The 18,675-nt window shown below is 42.3% G+C and overlaps 2 protein-coding genes across 3 annotated transcripts; one reads left to right on the top strand and one right to left on the bottom strand.

Annotated features, from left to right (window-relative positions):
• Positions 1-6,979: 6,979 nt before the first annotated feature.
• Positions 6,980-8,005, top strand: LOC116533583 (40S ribosomal protein SA-like). The gene has a single exon (XM_032253349.1). It carries the CDS (start codon positions 7,239-7,241, stop codon positions 7,989-7,991), a length of 753 nt encoding a protein of 250 aa, XP_032109240.1. The 5' UTR covers positions 6,980-7,238; the 3' UTR covers positions 7,992-8,005.
• A 1,719-nt stretch (positions 8,006-9,724) lies between these two features.
• Positions 9,725-16,929, bottom strand: LOC116533584 (HLA class II histocompatibility antigen, DM beta chain). 2 transcript variants are annotated; one of them, XM_032253350.1, is made up of 6 exons: positions 15,920-16,929; positions 13,780-14,061; positions 12,275-12,559; positions 10,636-10,752; positions 10,442-10,477; positions 9,725-10,084 (listed from the first exon to the last, which is right to left on the bottom strand). In XM_032253350.1, exons 1-6 carry the CDS (start codon positions 15,972-15,974, stop codon positions 10,068-10,070), a joined length of 792 nt encoding a protein of 263 aa, XP_032109241.1. In that variant the 5' UTR covers positions 15,975-16,929; the 3' UTR covers positions 9,725-10,067. The 2 variants fall into 2 exon arrangements, with proteins under 2 accessions (XP_032109241.1, XP_032109242.1); XM_032253351.1 differs by lacking the exon at positions 10,442-10,477.
• Positions 16,930-18,675: the final 1,746 nt, after the last annotated feature.

Raw genomic sequence — 18,675 nt, forward strand, 5'->3', positions numbered from 1 at the left:
TGAAAAGGCAAAATGGAAAAAAAAATTTGCAAACCATGTATCCAACAAAGGACTAGTATCTAGAATATACAACAAATTATCAACATTCAGTCCAGGCTCAGTGGCTCATTCCTGTAATCCCAGCATTTTGGGAGACTGAGGCAGGTAGGTGACTTGAGGTCAGAAGTTTGAGACCAGCCTGGTCAACATGGTGAAACTCTGTCTCTACTAAAAATACAAAAAATTAGCTGGGTATCATAGCTCATGCCTGTAATCCCAGGAGGCAGCCGTTGCAGTGAGCTGAGGTCACGTCACTGCCCTCCAGCCTGAGTGACAGAGTGAGACTCCATCACAAAAAAAAAAAAAAAAGTAAATAAAATCCAACAGTAAAAAAAAAAAATTAATAGAAAATGGGAAAAATTCATGAAGAGACATTTCATTGAAAGGTTAAACAGATGACAGATAAGCACATGAAAAGATATTCAATATCATTAGCCATTAAGGAAATGCAAATTAAAACCACAATGAGATCTCACCACACACATATTAGAATGGCTGAAATAAAAAGTAGTAACAATACTAAATGCTTGTGAGGATGCATTAAAACAATCACACACTGCTGGTGCAACCAGTCTGGAAAACAGTTTGACAGTTTATTTAAAAAACTAAAAATGCAGCCACCATACAATTCAACAGGTACACTCCTGGGCATTTGCTCTAGTGAAATGAAGACTTATGTCCAGACAAAAACTTATATTCATATCAGCCAAATCTAGAAACAGCCCATATGTCTTCAATGGGTAGATAGCTAACTGTGTTATACCCATACCATATAATACGACTTAGCAATAATAAATTATTGATATATGCAACAACCTTGTATGATCTCCAGAGAAATACACTGAGAAAAAAACGTAAATCCCAAAAGTTAATATACTACGTTTCCATTTATTAAATATTTGTGTTAAAATGACAAAAATTTTGTCTTCAAGTGACAAAGTTCTAGAAATGAAGAACAGATTAGTGGTTGCTAGATATTAGGAGGGTACGGGATGGTAGGGAAGTGGGTGTGTCTAGAAAAGGGCAAGTAGAAGAATCCTTGTGATCATTGAAGTGTTCTGTATCTTAACTGTATCCATGTATCCTAATTGCAATATTGTACCATAGTTTTGCAAAACATTACCATGGAGGTAAACTGGGTAAAGGATACACAGGATTGTTTTTATTATTTCTTACGACTGCATGTGAATCTATAATATGCAGCCAAATTTATACTTAATGGAAAATATTTAGGTTTATTTCCTTTAAGAGTAATGCTCATTATTACCTTACTGTTTGACATAGCACTGGAGATCCTAGTCAACGATATGAAAAAGAAAATGCAAAGGATTAAGAGGGAAAACACAAAATTGAATGCTCGCAGATGATACTTTATCTACCTGGAAAAAAAGAGAGACACAGAGAATGTCAGTAACAAGAACAACAAAATCCCCACTAAAACCAATAAGAGAATCCAGCAAGGTTGTCCCATATAAGATCAACCTACAAAAATTGATTAATTTCTAATATTTGAAAATTATTTATCATTAATTGAAAAGCATATATCCAATAAAGGGTTAATATCCAGAATATATAAAGAACTCATAAACCCCAGCAACAATTGTTTATACAAACAATTAAAAAGGAGGAAAAGGACTTGAATAGACATTTTTCCAATGACGATATACAAGTGGCCAACACACATATGTAAAGACGTTCAGCATTACTTATCATTAGAGAAATGCAAATCAAAACCATAACATCATCTAACATTCATTAGCATAGCTACTATAAAAAGGAAAGGAAAAGGGAACGAAAGAGGGAGCAAATGAGGGGGGGAGGGAGGGAGGGACGGAGAGATGGAAGGAAGGAAGGGAGGGAGGGACGGAGGGAGGGAGGGACGGAGGGAAGAAGAAAGGAAATAAGTGTTGGTGAGGATGTAGAGACATTAGAACCTTTATTTTTTTTTTTTCTTGGCTTTTTCCCCCTATTACCACTGCTGTGTACCTTACACTTGATTCAAGCAAGCATCAGATGTTTCTACTAGAATATGAATAAATAAAATAATTTAAATAAATGTATCAGTTGTAGTAGTAACAAAGTTATTACTTTTTTTTTTTTTTGGAAGAAAGAAAGAAAAAAAGAGAAAGAATTTTAAAAAAGAAAAAAAAAAGAATGAAGGAAAGAAGAAAGAGGAAGAGGGAGAGAGAACAGGGGTGTTGCTTTATTGCCCGGGCTAGAATGCAGTCTAAAAATGAGTATGCCTGTAATTGTGTTTAATAATAGAGACATAAAAAAAATGAGGGAAGAAAATAATTAACAAGCAGCCAACCAATATTTCATTTAAACCTGTAAATAGGTGTGATGTAGTACTGATAAGAGTGTATATTTTGTGTATTTAAAGTGGAGAGTTCTATAAATGTTAATTAAGTCTACTTGTTCCGGATCTGAGTTCAAGTCCTTAATATCAATGTTAACTTTCTGTCTCATTGATCTGTCAAATATTAATGTTGAAGTCTCCCACTATCATTGTGTGGGAGTCCAAGTCTCTTTATAAGTCTTATATATCTGGGTATTCCTGTATTGGGTGCGTATATATTTAGGATCTTTAGCTCTTCTTGTTATATTGGTCCTTTTATCATTATGTAATATCCTTCTTTGCTTTTTTTGATCTTTGTTGCTTTGAAGTCTATTTTATCAGCAAAAATTGCAACTCCTACTTTCTGTTTATTTATTTTTGCTCTCCATTTGGTTGGTAAATTTTTCTCCATCCCTTTATTTTGAGTCTTTGTATATCCTTGCATGTGAGATGGATGTGGATGTAGCATACCATGGGTCTTGGCTTTTTTTTACCTGTCTGTGTCTTTGGATTGGGGGATTTAGTCGATTTAAATTTAGAATTAATACCAATATATGTGAGTTTGATACTGTCATTTAATGTTAGCTGGCTGTTTTGCCCATTAGTTGAGGCAATTTCTTAATTATGTTGATGTTCTTTATTTTTTGGTATTTTTTAGAAAGGCTGATACTGGTTGTTCCTTTCTATTTGTAGTGGTTCTTTCAGAAGCTCTTGTAAAGCAGGCCTGGTGGTGATAAAATCTCTGAGTGCTTGCTTGTTCACAAAAGATTTTATTTTTCCTTCGCTTATGAAGCTTAGTTTGGCTGGATGTAAAATTCTGGGTTGAAAGTTCTTTTCTTTAAGGATGTTGAATATTGGCCCCCACTCTCTTCTGGCTTGTAGGTTTTCTGCTGAGAGATCTGCTGTGAGTCTGATAGGCTTCGCTTTATGGGTAACCTGACCTTTCTCTCTGGCTGCCCTCAGTATTTTCTCTTTCATTTCAACCCGGATGAATCTGGTGATTATGTGCCTTGAGGTTGCTCTTCTTGAGGAATATCTTTGTGGTGTTCTCTGTATTACGTGGAGTTGAATATTGTCCTGCCTTGCTAGGTTGGGAAAGTTTTCCTGAATAATATCCTGAAGCGTATTTTCCGGCTTGGATTGATTCTCTTGGTCACATTCAGGTACACCTATCAAACGTAGATTAGGTCATTTCACATAGTCCCATATTTCTTGGAGACTTTGCTCATTCTTTTTTATCCTTTTTTCTCTAATCTTGTCTTTTTGTTTCATTTCATTAAGTTGATCTTCGACCTCTAATATCTTTTCTTCTGCTTGATCAATTCGGCTGTTAAAACTTGTGCATAGTTCGCGAAGTTCTCGTGCTGTGTTTTTCAGCTCCATTGATTTCACTTATATTCCTCTCTAAATTGTGTGTTATTGTTAACGTTTCGTCAAACCTTTTTTCAAAGTTCTTAGTTTCTTTGCATTGGGTTAGAACAAGTTCTTTTAATTCCCAGAAGTTTCTTATCATCCACTTTTTAAAGCCTGCTTCTGCTAATGGAACACAGTCTTTCTCCATCAGGCCTTGTTCCGTTGCTGATGAGGAACTGTGATCCCCTGTAGAGGGAGAGGCGTTCTGATTTTGGGTATTCTCAGCCTTTTTAGGCTGGTTTCTTCCCTTCGTTATAAATTTATCCATCTGTGGTCTTTATAATTACCGTCTTTATAGTTGGGTTTCTGAAAAGACGTCCAACTTGTTGATTCCCGGCGCTAAAATCCGAGCAACCCACTGTGCCGGCCAAAGCAGCGGCGTTAAGATTGATGGTGCTTTTCTGACTCTGCACCAAGAACTGCCGCTCCAAGGCAGCAGCAAAACCGCCTTGCCGGCCACAAGAGTCTCACTGGCGACACGTGGGGTTCCTCTGCTGGGAATCTCCTGGTGCGTGAGCAACAAAAATTGATCTGAAAGTGTGGCGTCCTCTCATTCTCTGCGCTTTCGGTGGGAGCTACAATCCCGAGCTGCTAGTGATCAGCCATCTTGGATCTCTCTCCCGCAGCACTATTCTCAATAGCTAAGAGGTAGAAGCAACAAAAATATCCACAGACAAATGAATGGGCAAACAAAATGTGGTATATACATACAGTAGCTTATTATTCAGCCTAAAAAGGAAGGAAATACTCTCACATGCTGCAACAAGTATGAATTTTAAGGGCATCATGCTAAGTGAAATAAGCCAATCGCCAAAAGACAAAAACTCTATGATTACACTTGTATGAGGTATCTAAAATAATCAGATTCATAGAAACAGAAAGTAGAGTGATGGGAGCCAGGGACTAGAGGAGGAGAGAAATGAGGAATTGTTGTTGAATGGGTTTTGCAAGGTAAAAAGGAGTCCTGGAGATTGGTTGCACAAAAATGTGAAAATATTTAACACTGCTGAGCTGCACACTTCAAAGCGGTTAAGATGGTAAATGTTAGGTTGTACATTTTTACCACATTTTTAAAAATTGGGTACATTCTTCTACATCAGAAATTACTGACTCAGAATTGCAATAAGATACCAATCACAATAGCAGCAAAAGCTACCAAATGTCTAAGAATTAACTGAGCATAATCAGGACTACTATGAAAAAGTAAAATTTAAAAACCATAATAAAGAGCAAACGACATGATTTGGATAAATGACTGAAGATTTTGTTTTTGCATTGTATCATTGTATGGCTCAATAATAAAACAAGTCAGTTAACCCAAAATTTCTATAAATTCAATATAACCACAGCCAAAATTCAAGTGGGGAAGACAGAACTAGAAGTGAGTATCCTCCCAAATTCCCAGTAGGAAACTACAAACTTAGTTTCTGTTGCTACTTTGCTTTTGTCATTGTCCAAGGCCAAAAGAAGCCCAAATTTTACACCTCTCTCTCTACCCCGTAACATTGACTTTTTTCCTTCTTGTGAATGTACTTTCTGTCCTCCATCTGTTTTTCTGAACCCACCCTCAATACTTCTGCACCTGGGGTCTGCCTCAAGCGCTGACCTGCATGACATGACTGGCTCTCATACTCCCTGGCTTCCTCTTGCTTCCAGCATCAGCCTAAGAGCAGAGGGAGGAGAGTGAGGTCATTGTTTCTAATTCCTTGGCTTCCTCCCTACAAGGTCACCTTGAGCCGCTGTGTCCCTTGACTGAAGGGCACTGCCCTTAGCAAAGTGGTGACTGTACAGGGCTCGCTCTCCTTCTGAGTCCTGATAACCCCTTCTGCTCCTGGCCTCTTTAGACCTGTAGTAACAGCTCAGCTGCTGCTAGCTCAAGGTTACTGTGTTATCCTCCACCCACTTCTTTGTAAATACCTTCCTCTCTCCTTGAACTGTCTTATTTTGAGTATGTCATTTGTTTTCTGTTGAGATTCTGATACAATAAAAGCCATTTATTTATTCTCTGATCCAGACCAGAGTGGCCAGGGGCCCCTTGGAAGCCTCGTATGCAATGAAAGAGGAAGGGTCTGGGAGTAGCCTTTATGGGTTTGTGGCCTCTCTACTCTCTGAAACCCCTGGAGACTGGTCTGGCCACATAGTGGCAGGAAGCACCACGGAGAAATTCCCCATGCCTTGCTTCAAGGCAGTTGGAGGGCTCTTTTTTCAAGCCAAAAAGAAAAGGATTTGAGGATGGGGTTGAACTGCACCCTTATTTGTCCTTTGATTTGCCCAGTTTTACTTTGGGAACAGAATTATTTGAGAGAATGGCCAAAAAACAAGTTTCATAAATAGACATTAGGATTAAATGTCAACCTTGACTGTTTCTTTCACATGCATGTATGCATGGGTAGAAGGCAAAGAGAACCTGGAACCCAGGAGCATGCTCTCCCTCAGGAAAAAAATATGCCAAGGATACCACCTCCCATGGCGTAATTAGGATTATTCTCATTGTCTTTAATGGTCAAAAGAAGAAGCTCAAATATGGGGTCAACAGATTCCTCTAAAGTATTGCTTTCTGCTTCAAGGGCTGAAGGAATTCCCTGCACTCTGTGTGCCCTCGTTAACACAGACCCAGTTCTTTTATGGGAGGGGAGCTGGACTAGATGACCTTTAAAGTCAATTCTAGCTTCAAGTTCAGCTTTTAAAACAACAAGACATTGAAGGGAGAAAACAGTTATTTGTGCCACGTGGATTAGGTATAATCTGAAAGTCCAATTCTCTCCCTCTCACTCCTCTCCCTCCTCTATGTCTGTCTCCTTTCTCCCACTCCAATTCTCTCCTCTCACCCTGTTTCTCCCTCTCTCCTGCTCTCTTCCGCTCCTTCTCTTCATTTTTTCTCCCTCTTTCACATGTGCTCAAGTGTGCACATGCACACACACACACGCACCCCTTTTTTGACAATCCGTTATGTTTAACATTTCATTCTCCTCACGCAGCATCCATTCTCCTCTCCTCATCCTCCAACAATTGATCCACCATTACCCTTCTTCTACCTTCCTTTCAGGTACCACTCATTCCCCTGTCTAAGGACTCTTCTTTCTACCTATAGTATTCTGACTTTCTGGATCCTAGGAGACCTACATAGTACTTTTTCTTATTCCTTACCTGGAAGGGGACAGCCTTCCTATAAAACAAAAACCTGTCTTTCTGCGCTATCTGCCGAGGGGTCCATACGGCGTTGATCTGGGTTCCCGTCCTAACTTAAAGGGAAACTTTCACAATGTCCGGAGCCCTTGATGTCCTGCAAATGAAGGAGGAGGATGTCTTTAAGTTCCTTCCCACAGGAACCCATTTAGGTGGCACCAACCTTGACTTCCAGATGGAACAGTATATCTATAAAAGGAAAATGATGGCATCTACATCATAAATCTGAAGAGGACCTGGGAGAAGCTGCTTCTGGCAGCTCATGCCATTGTTGCCATTGAAAACCCTGCTGATGTCAGTGTTATATCCTCCAGGAATACTGGCCAGAGGCTGTGCTGAAGTTTGCTGCTCCACTGGAGCCACTCCAATTGCTGGCTGCTTCACTCCTGGAACCTTCACCAACCAGATCCAGGCAACCTTCCGGGAGCCACAGCTGCTCGTGGTTACTGACCCTAGGGCTGACCACCAACCTCTCATGGAGCCATCTTATGTTAACCTGCCTACGAACGCTCTGTGTAACACAGATTCTCCTCTGCACTATGTGGACATTGCCATCCCATGCAACAACAAGGGAGCTCACTCAGTGGGTTTGATGTGGTGGATGCTGGCTCAGGAAGTTCTGCACATGCATGGCATCATTTCCCGTGAACACCCGTGGGAGGTTATGCTTGATCTCTACTTCTGCAGAGATCCTGAAGAGATTGAAAAAGAAGAGCAGGCTGCTGCTGAAAATGCTGTGACCAAGAAGCAATTTCAGGGAGAATGGACTGCTCCAGCTCCTGAGTTCACTGCTACTCAGCCTGAGGTTGCAGACTGGTCTGAAGGCGTGCAGGTGCCCTCTGTGCCTATCCAGCAGTTCCCTACTGAAGACTGGAGCTCTCAGCCTGCCACAGAAGACTGGTCTGCAGCTCCCACTGCTCAGGCCACTGAATGGGTAGGAGCAACCACTGAATGGTCTTCAGCTGTTCTTGCGTGGGCTCTTAAGCAACATGGAAATAAGATTGATGGAAAATAAACATTCAGTACCTAAAAACAAACAAAAAACCTACAAAGTTAGGGCAGATAAAAGCCTGCATTGGAACTCTCTAGAAAGGGAACTGGAAGCTGTCCCATTAGCTAACTCTCTACTTCCTTCCTCTGAGGTCCTGTCACTTTGATTCCCACTGCTGTGACCAGAACCAGACCCTTCAGATCTGAAGCTTCTCTTTTAAAACTGCCCAGATAGGCTGGCCACAGTGGTTCATGCCTGTAATCCCAGCACTTTGGGAGGGCGAGGCAGGTGGATCACTTGAGGTCAGGAGTTTGAGACCAGCCTGACCAACATAGTGAAACCTCATCTCTACTAAAAAAAATACAAAATTAGCCAGGCGTGGTGGTGCACGCCTGTAATCCCAGCTGCTTGAGAGGCTGAGGCAGGAGACTTGCTTGAACCCAGAAGGCAGAGGCTACAGTGAGCTGAGATTGCCCCATTGCACACCAGCCTGGACAACAAGAGCAAAACTTTGACTCGAAAATAAGAAAATAAATAAAATAAAAATAATTAGTAAAACTGCCCAGATATAGATAAGGCCAAAATCCCCATTCCTAGACTTAACTAGAATTTCAAAAGGAATTTGCTTTGTCAACAAACAAAAATAAAACAGGAACAGTGAATAGAAAAGAAGGAAAATGAAACATGAAAATAGTAAAATATAGAGATTAGCTTCCTTCCATTGACTTCTTCTGTTAACCCCTTCCAGAAGAGATGCTCTAATTCCAAGGATCCTCCTCAAGAAACCATGGATGTGTTGCAGATCAACTCATTCCTGACTTCTTTTTCTTACCCGCGTTCTAGTACCTAACTGTAATTCCAAAAACAATTCCACACCCCAGCTTTCTGTGTCCAGCAGGTGTCGCCCTTCACAGGACTACAAACCACCAGCCGGCGCTCTTCCACAGGTGAGCCCATTCCCCCAGCAGGGATCTCCTGGGGCTTGGGGTAGAAAGGAATGGAACGGTGGCCCTGTAAAGATGTGTGCTCACCAGAATGAGGGTCTTCAGAATAAAGTAATCTGCTACTTCCAGCTCAGGTATACAAACATCCTACAGAAATCTGTTCTTTGAACTTGGACAAGTCACTTAAATGTCTCTGAACCTCACATCCTTTGTCTGTAACATAGAGGGAAACAGTCTGTTCCATGTGGGATTATTATAAGAAACGGAGCCACAAACACAAAAGGTCTGAGCCCAGTGCCCAAGACATGATAATCACTCAAGCTATGTTCCCTTCTGCATTCAGGGTATGGAAGAAATAACTATCTAGAAACTCAATTTGAAGTTAAGCTCTGTCCCCTGAATCCTGAGGGGTCTGCCTTAGGGTTGTGATGAGGATCCAAGCACCTGGTACAATGCCTGGCCAGAATGTTGAATAGCTGAAGATAGCTAACATCACTATTGCAGGCTGGCTATGTGCCTGGCAGCGTTCTTAGCCATTTACAAGTATTAACTCATTTAATCTTCATAAAAGCCTACATGAGGTGAGTAAACTGTTAATCCCCTTCCTTACCCATATTCTGTGACTCCATCCTACCACAGTTAATTTCTCATTATGAATTATAAATTAGAAAACGGCCCCAAATTCTGTTGTGTCTAAGTGGGAAAATGGAAGAAGGCACTGATTTCTCCCTCACTCAGGTAGAAGATAATCAACCTCAGTCCCTGCTTTGCCCATATTCCTTCCCCAGGGCCCCAAGGAAGAAGACATGGAAAAACAATATTTCCACCAAAGTTTATTTCTCAGAAACAATCACCAGTGACTTTCTGTCCTCTATGGCACACGAGTCCCCCAGGAGGGTCTTTAACTCCCTTCCTCAGATTATATTCATTCCAGAAACATTGCCTTGGATAATAACTATTACAGAATAGTCCCAGGAATGAGGTCCTCTAAATTGTTAAGGTTTACATAACAAAGACTGGGAAAGTCAAAGAACTGGATGGAGAAACCAGAGGATCCAAGGTAATGTCAGGGAGTTGAAGATGTTGGAGAGGAATGGTAGCATCATGGAGTTTGAATCTTCTTCTCACTCGGAGTGGAAGTTGTAGGATTCTGCCTCTAGGAAATGTGCCGTGCTACAGAATAAATAAAAAGGAGATCATGAGGCTTCCACCCAACTTGCCCCCATTGTTTGTCACTGTAACCATCCCATACGTTAATACAATGATATTGAAAACTGTAGGGTACCAACAACTAATACAAAGGAACCACCTTCAGCCTCCTCGCCACAGACACCCCACTTGGTAGAAGAGGAGGATGTAGGCTTTCCTCTTTCCTGCTCTTAATCCTAGCAATGGCAGCTTAAATCATGCCGCTAGATCCTCATGGAAGTTCACCCATATAATAAGCAAGATTAGTTGAGCCCACCACTGACCTCTCTAACCCACACCCCTACCAAAGGACAAGTAGGGAAAGAGATCAAGAGATATTACCTTCCGGATAATTGGACCCAGGAAGAGGAATGTAGCCTAAGAGAGGAAGATGCTTGATTAGACCAGTCTTTGTGGATAAAAGTATCTCGAATTATTCATAGCAAATGGGCTAGGAAGGAGAAAGTCAATCACAAACAGAAAGTAAGCAGAGATTGGGACCAAGAGGGGGGATGGGAGTTCAGGGAGTCACTCACTAGAGGAGCCAGCCCTCCGCCAGCTGATCAAACCAAGAGAGAAGATGATGAGGCCCAGGCCCAGCGTCACTGCAGACACAGAAACCTTCACTGTCTGCATGGGGGACAGCCCAGGCGCTGCAAAAAATAGAAGCTTTCTCAAACCAATTTCTGTTTTCACCCCCAGGGCAACTCAATTTATTGCAGCCACCTCTCAGTGGGCTCAAAGTTCCTTTATCCCAGCTCCAAGGGTCTAGCTCATACCACCCACTCCCAAGAAACTGACCTTTCTCAAATCCCATGGACCTCTACTCCTAGAGTGAGCCTGGGGAACCCATCTCCCCAGAATTAGCATCCTGGCTTCCAGGTCCTCTCTAACACAGTGGGGCCTCTCAAGGTATCCTCTTTCCTTCCCTTACCCCAAAAGACACCCTTATCAGGATGAAGGACTCCTCACTGCCCTCTCCATTGCCCCCTTACTTTTTCCAACTTCCTTACTTTCTTCCTTTGCTTCCTTACTTTCTCCAACTCGGCAGTTTCCTATTACACTGTCTTGCCACATTTCCTAACCTCCAGTGGTTCCATCCTGTGAGCTCTCCTACTACTTATGTGCCTTCTACATCTAGATCTCCCACGTGTTCTCCATCCCATCCCACAGTCCCCGCACTTTCTGGGCCTAGTCCTGTTCTGAATCATGTCCCACCCAAATTATTTTCCTTTTTATAAATAGGAAAATAAAATGAGCACTCCATTACCAAAGGGAGGTAGGTTCTTGTGTACCCTATGAGGAGGCATTCCCCAGGAGAGTTCAAGTGACCATGTGATTTCTCTGTTCTCAGATTTTTTCTCTGTTCTCCATTCCCTTCCCAGCTGCCCAGCAAGAAACAGCACTTCCCACAAGGGGAAACCTGGTTACAGCAGTGAATCTGAGATCCTGTTCCCTCATCCTTTGCAGACACCCTTCCTCTTCTTCATTTCTTCCTCTTTCTTTCCCAAGAATCACCAAAGCTGTGTGCAAATTCTCACGCTACCTTTATCAACTCCCAACACTGAGTTCAGTGTTTGAACTGTAATTAATTCTTTATCCATTCGCCCCTGAATGTCCATGCCAAATGGTCTGCCAGCTGTGGCTTCACTACTCCCCCATGCTTGGTAGAGCAGCCCAAATGCAGTACTGCCCCATACCAAGAAAAGTCCCCCTGCTTCAACCTCCAGCTCCCATCTGCTTCTGGCACCAGAATAGCTGAAATCTAAGGAGGCTAGCTAGACTAGTGTATTACAATTTGGGGTTCTGAAAATATGATTGCCAAATTTGCATCCTCTTTTCAAAGCAAGCATGCTTCTTCCCACTCCCAAACATAGAAGCAGCAACGTCAACCACACCACAAGAGCAACAATAGCACAGACTATTAAATTGGTGCAAAAGTAATTGCTGTTTTTGCTACTAAAAGTAATGGCAAAAATTGCAATTACTTTTGCACCAACCTAAATGTTTCCATTTCTTTAACCCATTTCCCCATTCCGGTCCTAAGCCCTCCATAAGTTTCTCCAGAGTCAGTCCCCATTTTCAGCAACACGCTCTCTACCATGTGCCATCTATCGATCCACATCTCATTTTCTCTGCTTTAACCCTAATTCCATCCACCTGCCATACACTCACTCCAGTCCTGAAGGATGGGCTCAGGAGCCCCAATGTGCTCCACCACACAGGTGAAGATGTCCCCGTAAGAGGGGGTTAAGGCTAAATAAGAGAGGGTCTGGTATGTCCAGTCTCCATTGGGCTGGGCAGTCTTCTGGCCACTGCTGTGAGGAATGACAGGCTTCCCGTTCTTCCTCCACGTGATGATCACTTCTGCTGGATAGAAGCCCCACACGTAGCAGGCCAGCATCACAGGCTCCCTAGTGTTAAAAGGAGTGGTTCGGGCTACTTGCACAGTTGGTGGCCCTGCAGAGGAGAAAAAACATCTTTAGGAAGGAGGGTGACATTCTGGCTTCTTCCCCAACCTGGTTTCTTTCCTATCACAATTCTTCATAGATTTTGCAACCCACTTCCCACCCCAGCTCTCCTGCCATGCTGCCCCTTGAAAGGGAAGTGTTAGAATGTATTCCTGCCTCACTCTTTCTTCTCTCCAATTCCTTCATTACCCCTTTCTTTCTTTACTCCTCCAGAACTATGTTTGATTACAATCAGTAAAAGCCAGATCTAAACTGCAAGCTGTTCTAGAAGTCATTGTATTTATTTCAAGTACATAAGCTAGAAAGTATTTGAAATAAGTAAGCTAAGAGTAATCCAGAGTTGTACATTGGGTTTTTTAAGGTGGAAAGACAACTTTTCTCCAAATTTTGCTTAATACATTAATTTCCTAGTTAAAGTCTTTTCTCCTCACATAGCTAAGAAAACAAGCCTAACTTGGGACTCATTCTTAAATTTGGAATGTAGTCAAATTAATGAGATTGTTAATACTGCCATCTTTTACTAATTTATTCTCCTAGATGATCCTCTTGCTTGCCTCTAACTTGATATTTTTCAAACACAATCTTAAAGTTAAAAATCCAAGAAATTATGTTAAAATGCAGATTTCCTAGCCTGTATCTCCAGCTACTTTCTTTCAACAGATCTGGAGTGGTACCAAGGGGCTTTCATATTTAACAAGCACCTCCTCCAGGCAATGCTGAGAAACGTGGTTCAGAAACCACCCTTGACACACACTACTCTGTCCTGTGGAGATCTTCAAGCTTACTTTTACAAATGTCAAGTCATTGTCAAGGCCAGAGATTAAGGGTAAGAAAAAGCATGTGTCAGAATCCCCTAGGATTCCAAATATTCTCATGCCTGGGTCCACCTCAGATCTAGAACATCAAAATCTGGGATAAGAAGGCATGAACATTTTGGGTATGCATCCTGAGACGCCCCGGCTTCTGCGAAAGCTCCCCAGATGGCTCCTCTCGGTTCAAGTGTCACCTCCCCTTCTTTACCCCTGTTCCACCCACGTCAGCCACCTTGTTCCCTTGAGGTTCAACCCTCCCTCTTCCAACATTTCGGATCCACACATTTTCTCTTCTTTGCTGCTCAAAACTCAAACCCCTGGCCTACTGTGGGATCCTACCTGGCCTGCCCTCCTAACTGCACTTCCTGGTAGCCCCTCTGCACCCCTCTCTCCTCACGTGTCCTGTGGGTCAGCGATCCCCAGAAGGGCTGGGTGTGTGTGGCACAATCCTGAAGCCCATTGCGCAAGCGCTGCATCAGGTTGTCTTGTTTGTTGAGGTAATCTGAGAGGAAATTGGCCAAGCCATTCAGGACCCCAAATTCGCAAGGGGCCATCTGGTTCTCCTCTGGATCCCAGCAGGTCAGCAGATCCTTGTTGAAGGAGATGCAGTACGTGAAATCCTTTGGCGTCCCATCATCATCCAACAGACAGGTGCTTTCCACATGGGCCACGAAGCCACCTAGAGGAGCCAGAGAAGGGAGAGCGCGTCAATGTCTTCTATTGGTGTGATAATAAATAAATAATAAATATATATAACATATAGACATATATTTAGGAGCTCTTCACAGACCTCCTAAAACCCTTGTAATTTCCTGAGTGATAGGGATGGTAGGTGCATCTTTTGGTTTTGTTCTAATATTTTGTCTTTGACCCTGGTTCCTGACATAGAGTGCTTAATCGCTTAGAATTTCCTAGGTAACAGGAGTGTCTTTTGTTATAATGAGGTACTCTTGGTGAGCTCCTGGAGGAGGGTCTGGTCACCAGAAAGACCAAGCCATGATTAGAAGCCTGGAACTTTTAGTCTCCTCCCCCATCCTCCCAGAAGGGGAAGGGGCTGGAGATTGAGTTAATAATCAGTCCTGCCTATGTGATGAAGCCTCCATAAAAATCCCTAAACTATGGAGTTCAGAGACCTTCTCAGTTGGTAAACACACCCCCGTGCCAAGAAGTGAAGCACCCTAATTCTGTGGAGACAGAGCTCCTGTGATTGGGACCCTTTCAGACCTGGTATCTCTTCATCCAAATGTTCATTTGTATCCTTTAAAATATCCTTTATTAAAGGATGCAAAATTATGATCAAGTGTCCTATACCACTGTGGGATGACTATTATTAACCATAATACATTGTATCACTTCAAATAGCTAGAAGAAGGATATTGAATGTTGCCAACACAAAGAAATGATAAATGTTTGAGATGATGGATATGCTAATTACTCTGATCTTATCACTATGCATTACATATACTAAAACATCATTATCCACCCCATGAATATGTATAATTATTATTATTATCAATTAAAATATCCTTTGTAAAAAATCTACAATAGTAAGTAAATTTTCCTGAGTTCTGTAAGCCACTCTAGCAAATTATCAACCCTAAGGAGAGGGTAATGAGAACTTCTGATTTGTAGCCAAGTTAGACAGAAGTTGTGGGGTAAGCCAGGGACCTAATACTTGTGATGGTGTCTGAAATGGAGGTGGTCTTGTGAGACTGAGCCTTTAACCTTTGGGGTCTATGTTAACTCCAGTTAACGTCACAATGGAATTGAATTATAGGATATCCAGCTAATATAGGAGAATTGGTTGCTGTGAGAAAAAAAAAAAAAAACCCACACGATTGGACAAAGAAGTGTTGAGTGTGAGCATATTGAAGAAAAAAGTTGATTTTTTTCCTATATTCAGCTAAGAACCCAAGCCTTGGTGACACCCAGTTAGCGTGGCACAGATTTCCTGTCTCAGGGAACATCTACTGACCAAGCTCATACACTGAAATTTCTGAAAGCCTGATTTGAGGGAGTCGATAGAAGTAGTAAGGAAGTTTTTAGAACCAGTCTCCTGTTTATGCAAGACTATGCATAGGGATAGGAGTGGCCCCTGAGAGTATTTGCAATGTTTAAACATAACAATTTTCCCAGCACACAGACCTTCAGTAAGGCAAATTAATGAGAGAGAAAAAGGGTCAAGAGAAAGAGTCAGCCTTGTACTGTGCTGGAAATACTAAACGTTCACTTCACACTTATTTATGAAGCACTTGCTGTGTGCCGGGCAAGTGCTTCACTGTGCTCGGAGCTGGAGATGCAACAATAAATAAGATGAACATTGTCCTTGCCTATATTCCAGTAGGGGATATACACTGCACAAATAATTATACAGATTAGTTACATAAAATGGATACGAAGGTACAGGACAAAGTGCTATAGGAATATATGCCAGGAAGACAAACTATCTGGAGTGTCAAATGCAATTACAAAACTGAACATCCTTACCCTGAAACAGGAACAGGGGAAGGGAGAGTACCTGGAAGAAGTGTCCTTACCTGCTCCTGTGCAGCCCAGGCTGAGCCCCAGCAGCAGTGGCAGGAATGTGATCATGCTCTGTTCTGTAGACGCCGGGAGTTCAGTCCCCTGGACCAGCTCTTCCAGGGTCCGTGGGTCCTCGCCTGCCCCAGAAGTCCCAGTCTAGGTAGATGATCTCCAGAAACTGAACAGAATACTATATTGCCTGGGTCCCTTGATCCCCCCACCCCAGATAAGCGATTTGGGGATACCCAGGCCCTAGATATTAAACCCGTTCCTTCCAGCTTCCAGGAGTCCAGTGTCCCAAACAGGGACAGACTGGCAAGGTAGGCGGGGACAGATGTAGAGACAAATCGCTAAGTGCCTTGGCCCAGCATCATCAGTTACTAGGTAAACCTCATCCTGACTTAGGCTTAGACAACAGGGCTCCTGGTCTCTCTTCTTTTTCTGCAGAAAAAACAGTAGATTTCCCTAGATTAGTGGAGAGAATGACTGCAATATTCCCAGGATGTATGCAGACTGGGCTGCCCACTGGTTTAACTTTTTCCTCTCAATGCCCGCCCGAAAGACAAGGACCAGATAACCTCTCCCGTTCCTTACAGGGAGGTTACCTAAGAAGATAATTACAAAAATCCTTGTCTGTCCTGAGATGAGAGGACCCAGGGTCCTTCTGGGGCAGGCGGCAGAGGCAGGGCTGCTGAGAAGGAAGGAGGCACAGAAAGAGTACACAATTGTCTGATCTCAAGACTGCAGAATGAAGCGGTGCCACCTTAGAGATCAGGAATAGAGGCCTGGAAAATCCCTCCATGGGCCTCCATTGCTGCTTCAGTTCTAGCCAGTCAAGCTTATTTCCTCCTCAGTTATAATAGCTGCTTTCTGGAGCCAGTAAACCATATCCTCCTACACACTGAGCAATCTCACGGGGTAGACCCCAGGTTAACACCACTCAGGCTCCTTGAAAAATAGCTGGTGACGGGTCAGTGCCCAGAGCTCACCTGCCTTCCCCCAAACGCTAAACTCCCCTGTGTGTTTCCCCCCACCATACCCTCTTCCCTGGGGGCAGGTCCCTGCATTCTGAAGCCACTAGGAAAATGAGATAAAGCTTTCCTACTTTTCTTCCCCTGAAAAGACAGATTTTATTTTTTGGAAAATACTAAGTAAGATTTTATTTTTTATTTATTTTTAATCATTTTAACCTTTATTTTAGGTTCAGGGGTACATGTGCAGGTTTGTTATATAGGTAAATTGTGTGGCATGGGGGCTTGTCATACAAATTTCTTTCATCACCCAGGTAATAAGTATGGTATCTAATAGGCAGTTTTTTAATCCTCTCCCTCCTCCCACCCTCCACCCTCAAGTAGGCCCCAGTGTCTATTATTCCCGTTTTTGTGTCCATGTGTACTCAATATTTCGCTCCCACTTATAAAAGCGAGAACATGCAGTATTTCATTTTCTGCTACTGTGTTACTTTGCCTAGGATAAGAGCCTCCAGCTCCATCCATGTTGTTGCAAAAGACGTGATCTTGTCCTTTTTTTATGTTTGTGTAGTATTCCATGGTGCATGCATACCACATTTTCTTTATACAGTCTACTGTTGATGGGCATTTAGGCTGATTCCATGTCTTTGCCATTATGAATAGCGCTGCAATGAACATTTACATGCATGTGTCTTTATGGTGAAACCATTTATATTCCTTTGAATATATGCCTAATAATGGGATTGCTGGGATGAATGGTAGTTCTGTTTTAAGTTCCTTGAGAAATTGCCAAACTGCTTTCCTCAATGCTGAATTAATTTATGTTCCCACCAGCAGTGTATAAGCCTTCTCTTTTCTCTGCAACCTCACCAGCATCTGTTATTTTTTGACTTTTTAATAGAAACCATTTTGACTGGTGTGAGATGGTATCTCATTATGATTTTGATTTGCATTTTTCTAATCATTAGTAATGTTAAACATTTTTTCATATGCTTGCTGGAATGCAGTGGCATGATCTCAGCTCACTGCAATCTCTGCCTCCTGGGTTCAAATGATTCTTATGCCTCAGCCACCCAAGTAGCTGGGGTTATAGGCATGTGCCACCATGCCTGGATTTTGTAATTTTTTTTTTTTTTTTCAGTAGAGATGGGTTTTCACCATGTTGGCCAGGCTGGTCTTGAACTCCTGACCTCAAGTGATCCACCCAACTCAAGCTCCCAAAGTGCTGGAATTAAAGGTGTGAGCCACCATGCCAGGCCTGAAAAAGCAGATCTTAAATGGCAAATTCATTCTTCTATCCCATTGTGAATTATACAGCTGATGGATTTTCCATCACTAACTCGAAACTCTAAATTGGCTTCCCTCTGCTCCCCAATAGGTTTCAGGGCTGCCTCTTCACACCTTAGTTTCTTAGAACTCTTGGATTGATTCAATAGTGAGCTAAACAAAAGAGGATGAGGAGGGGTCCACTAGACACCACACTTAACTGCCCTCCCTCAAAGTCCCTGACCTCAGGAAAATCTAATACTTATGAAAAAAATGGAACAAAAAAATGCATACAAAGATCATTACCAAAAACGAAAGACTCATCATATAACTAATCAAGATTAACTGAAGCTCTGCCATATCTCCCAGCCACCGCCCCCACTCACCTTGATTATATACTCTAACTCTGCTAATGAACTATCAAGTGTGTTGGAATGGACAGAATATGGGGTGGGAAGTGCATAATTTGTAGAGCTTCTACTTTGTAACAGATGCTATGCTAGGTAGGTCCTTTATATACTATCTCATTTCAT

The sequence above is a fragment of the Sapajus apella genome, unplaced genomic scaffold, assembly GCF_009761245.1.
Source record: "Sapajus apella isolate SASKATOON/1434 unplaced genomic scaffold, GSC_monkey_1.0 scaffold83, whole genome shotgun sequence".
In the NCBI taxonomy this organism is placed as follows: Eukaryota; Metazoa; Chordata; class Mammalia; order Primates; family Cebidae; genus Sapajus; species Sapajus apella.

Excerpts from the sequence above, each read along its gene's own strand:
- LOC116533583 (XM_032253349.1), top strand. The coding sequence starts at position 7,239 with ATGCCATTGTTGCCATTGAAAACCCTGCTGATGTCAGTGTTATATCCT.
- LOC116533584 (XM_032253350.1), bottom strand. The coding sequence starts at position 15,974 with ATGATCACATTCCTGCCACTGCTGCTGGGGCTCAGCCTGGGCTGCACA. Across the intron at positions 12,560-13,779 it reads ATCGCTGACCCACAGGACAC|GGCCACCAACTGTGCAAGTA; the intron begins GTGAGGAGAGAG and ends TCTCCTCTGCAG. Across the intron at positions 10,753-12,274 it reads GCCCATCCTTCAGGACTGGA|CGCCTGGGCTGTCCCCCATG; the intron begins GTGAGTGTATGG and ends TATTTTTTGCAG.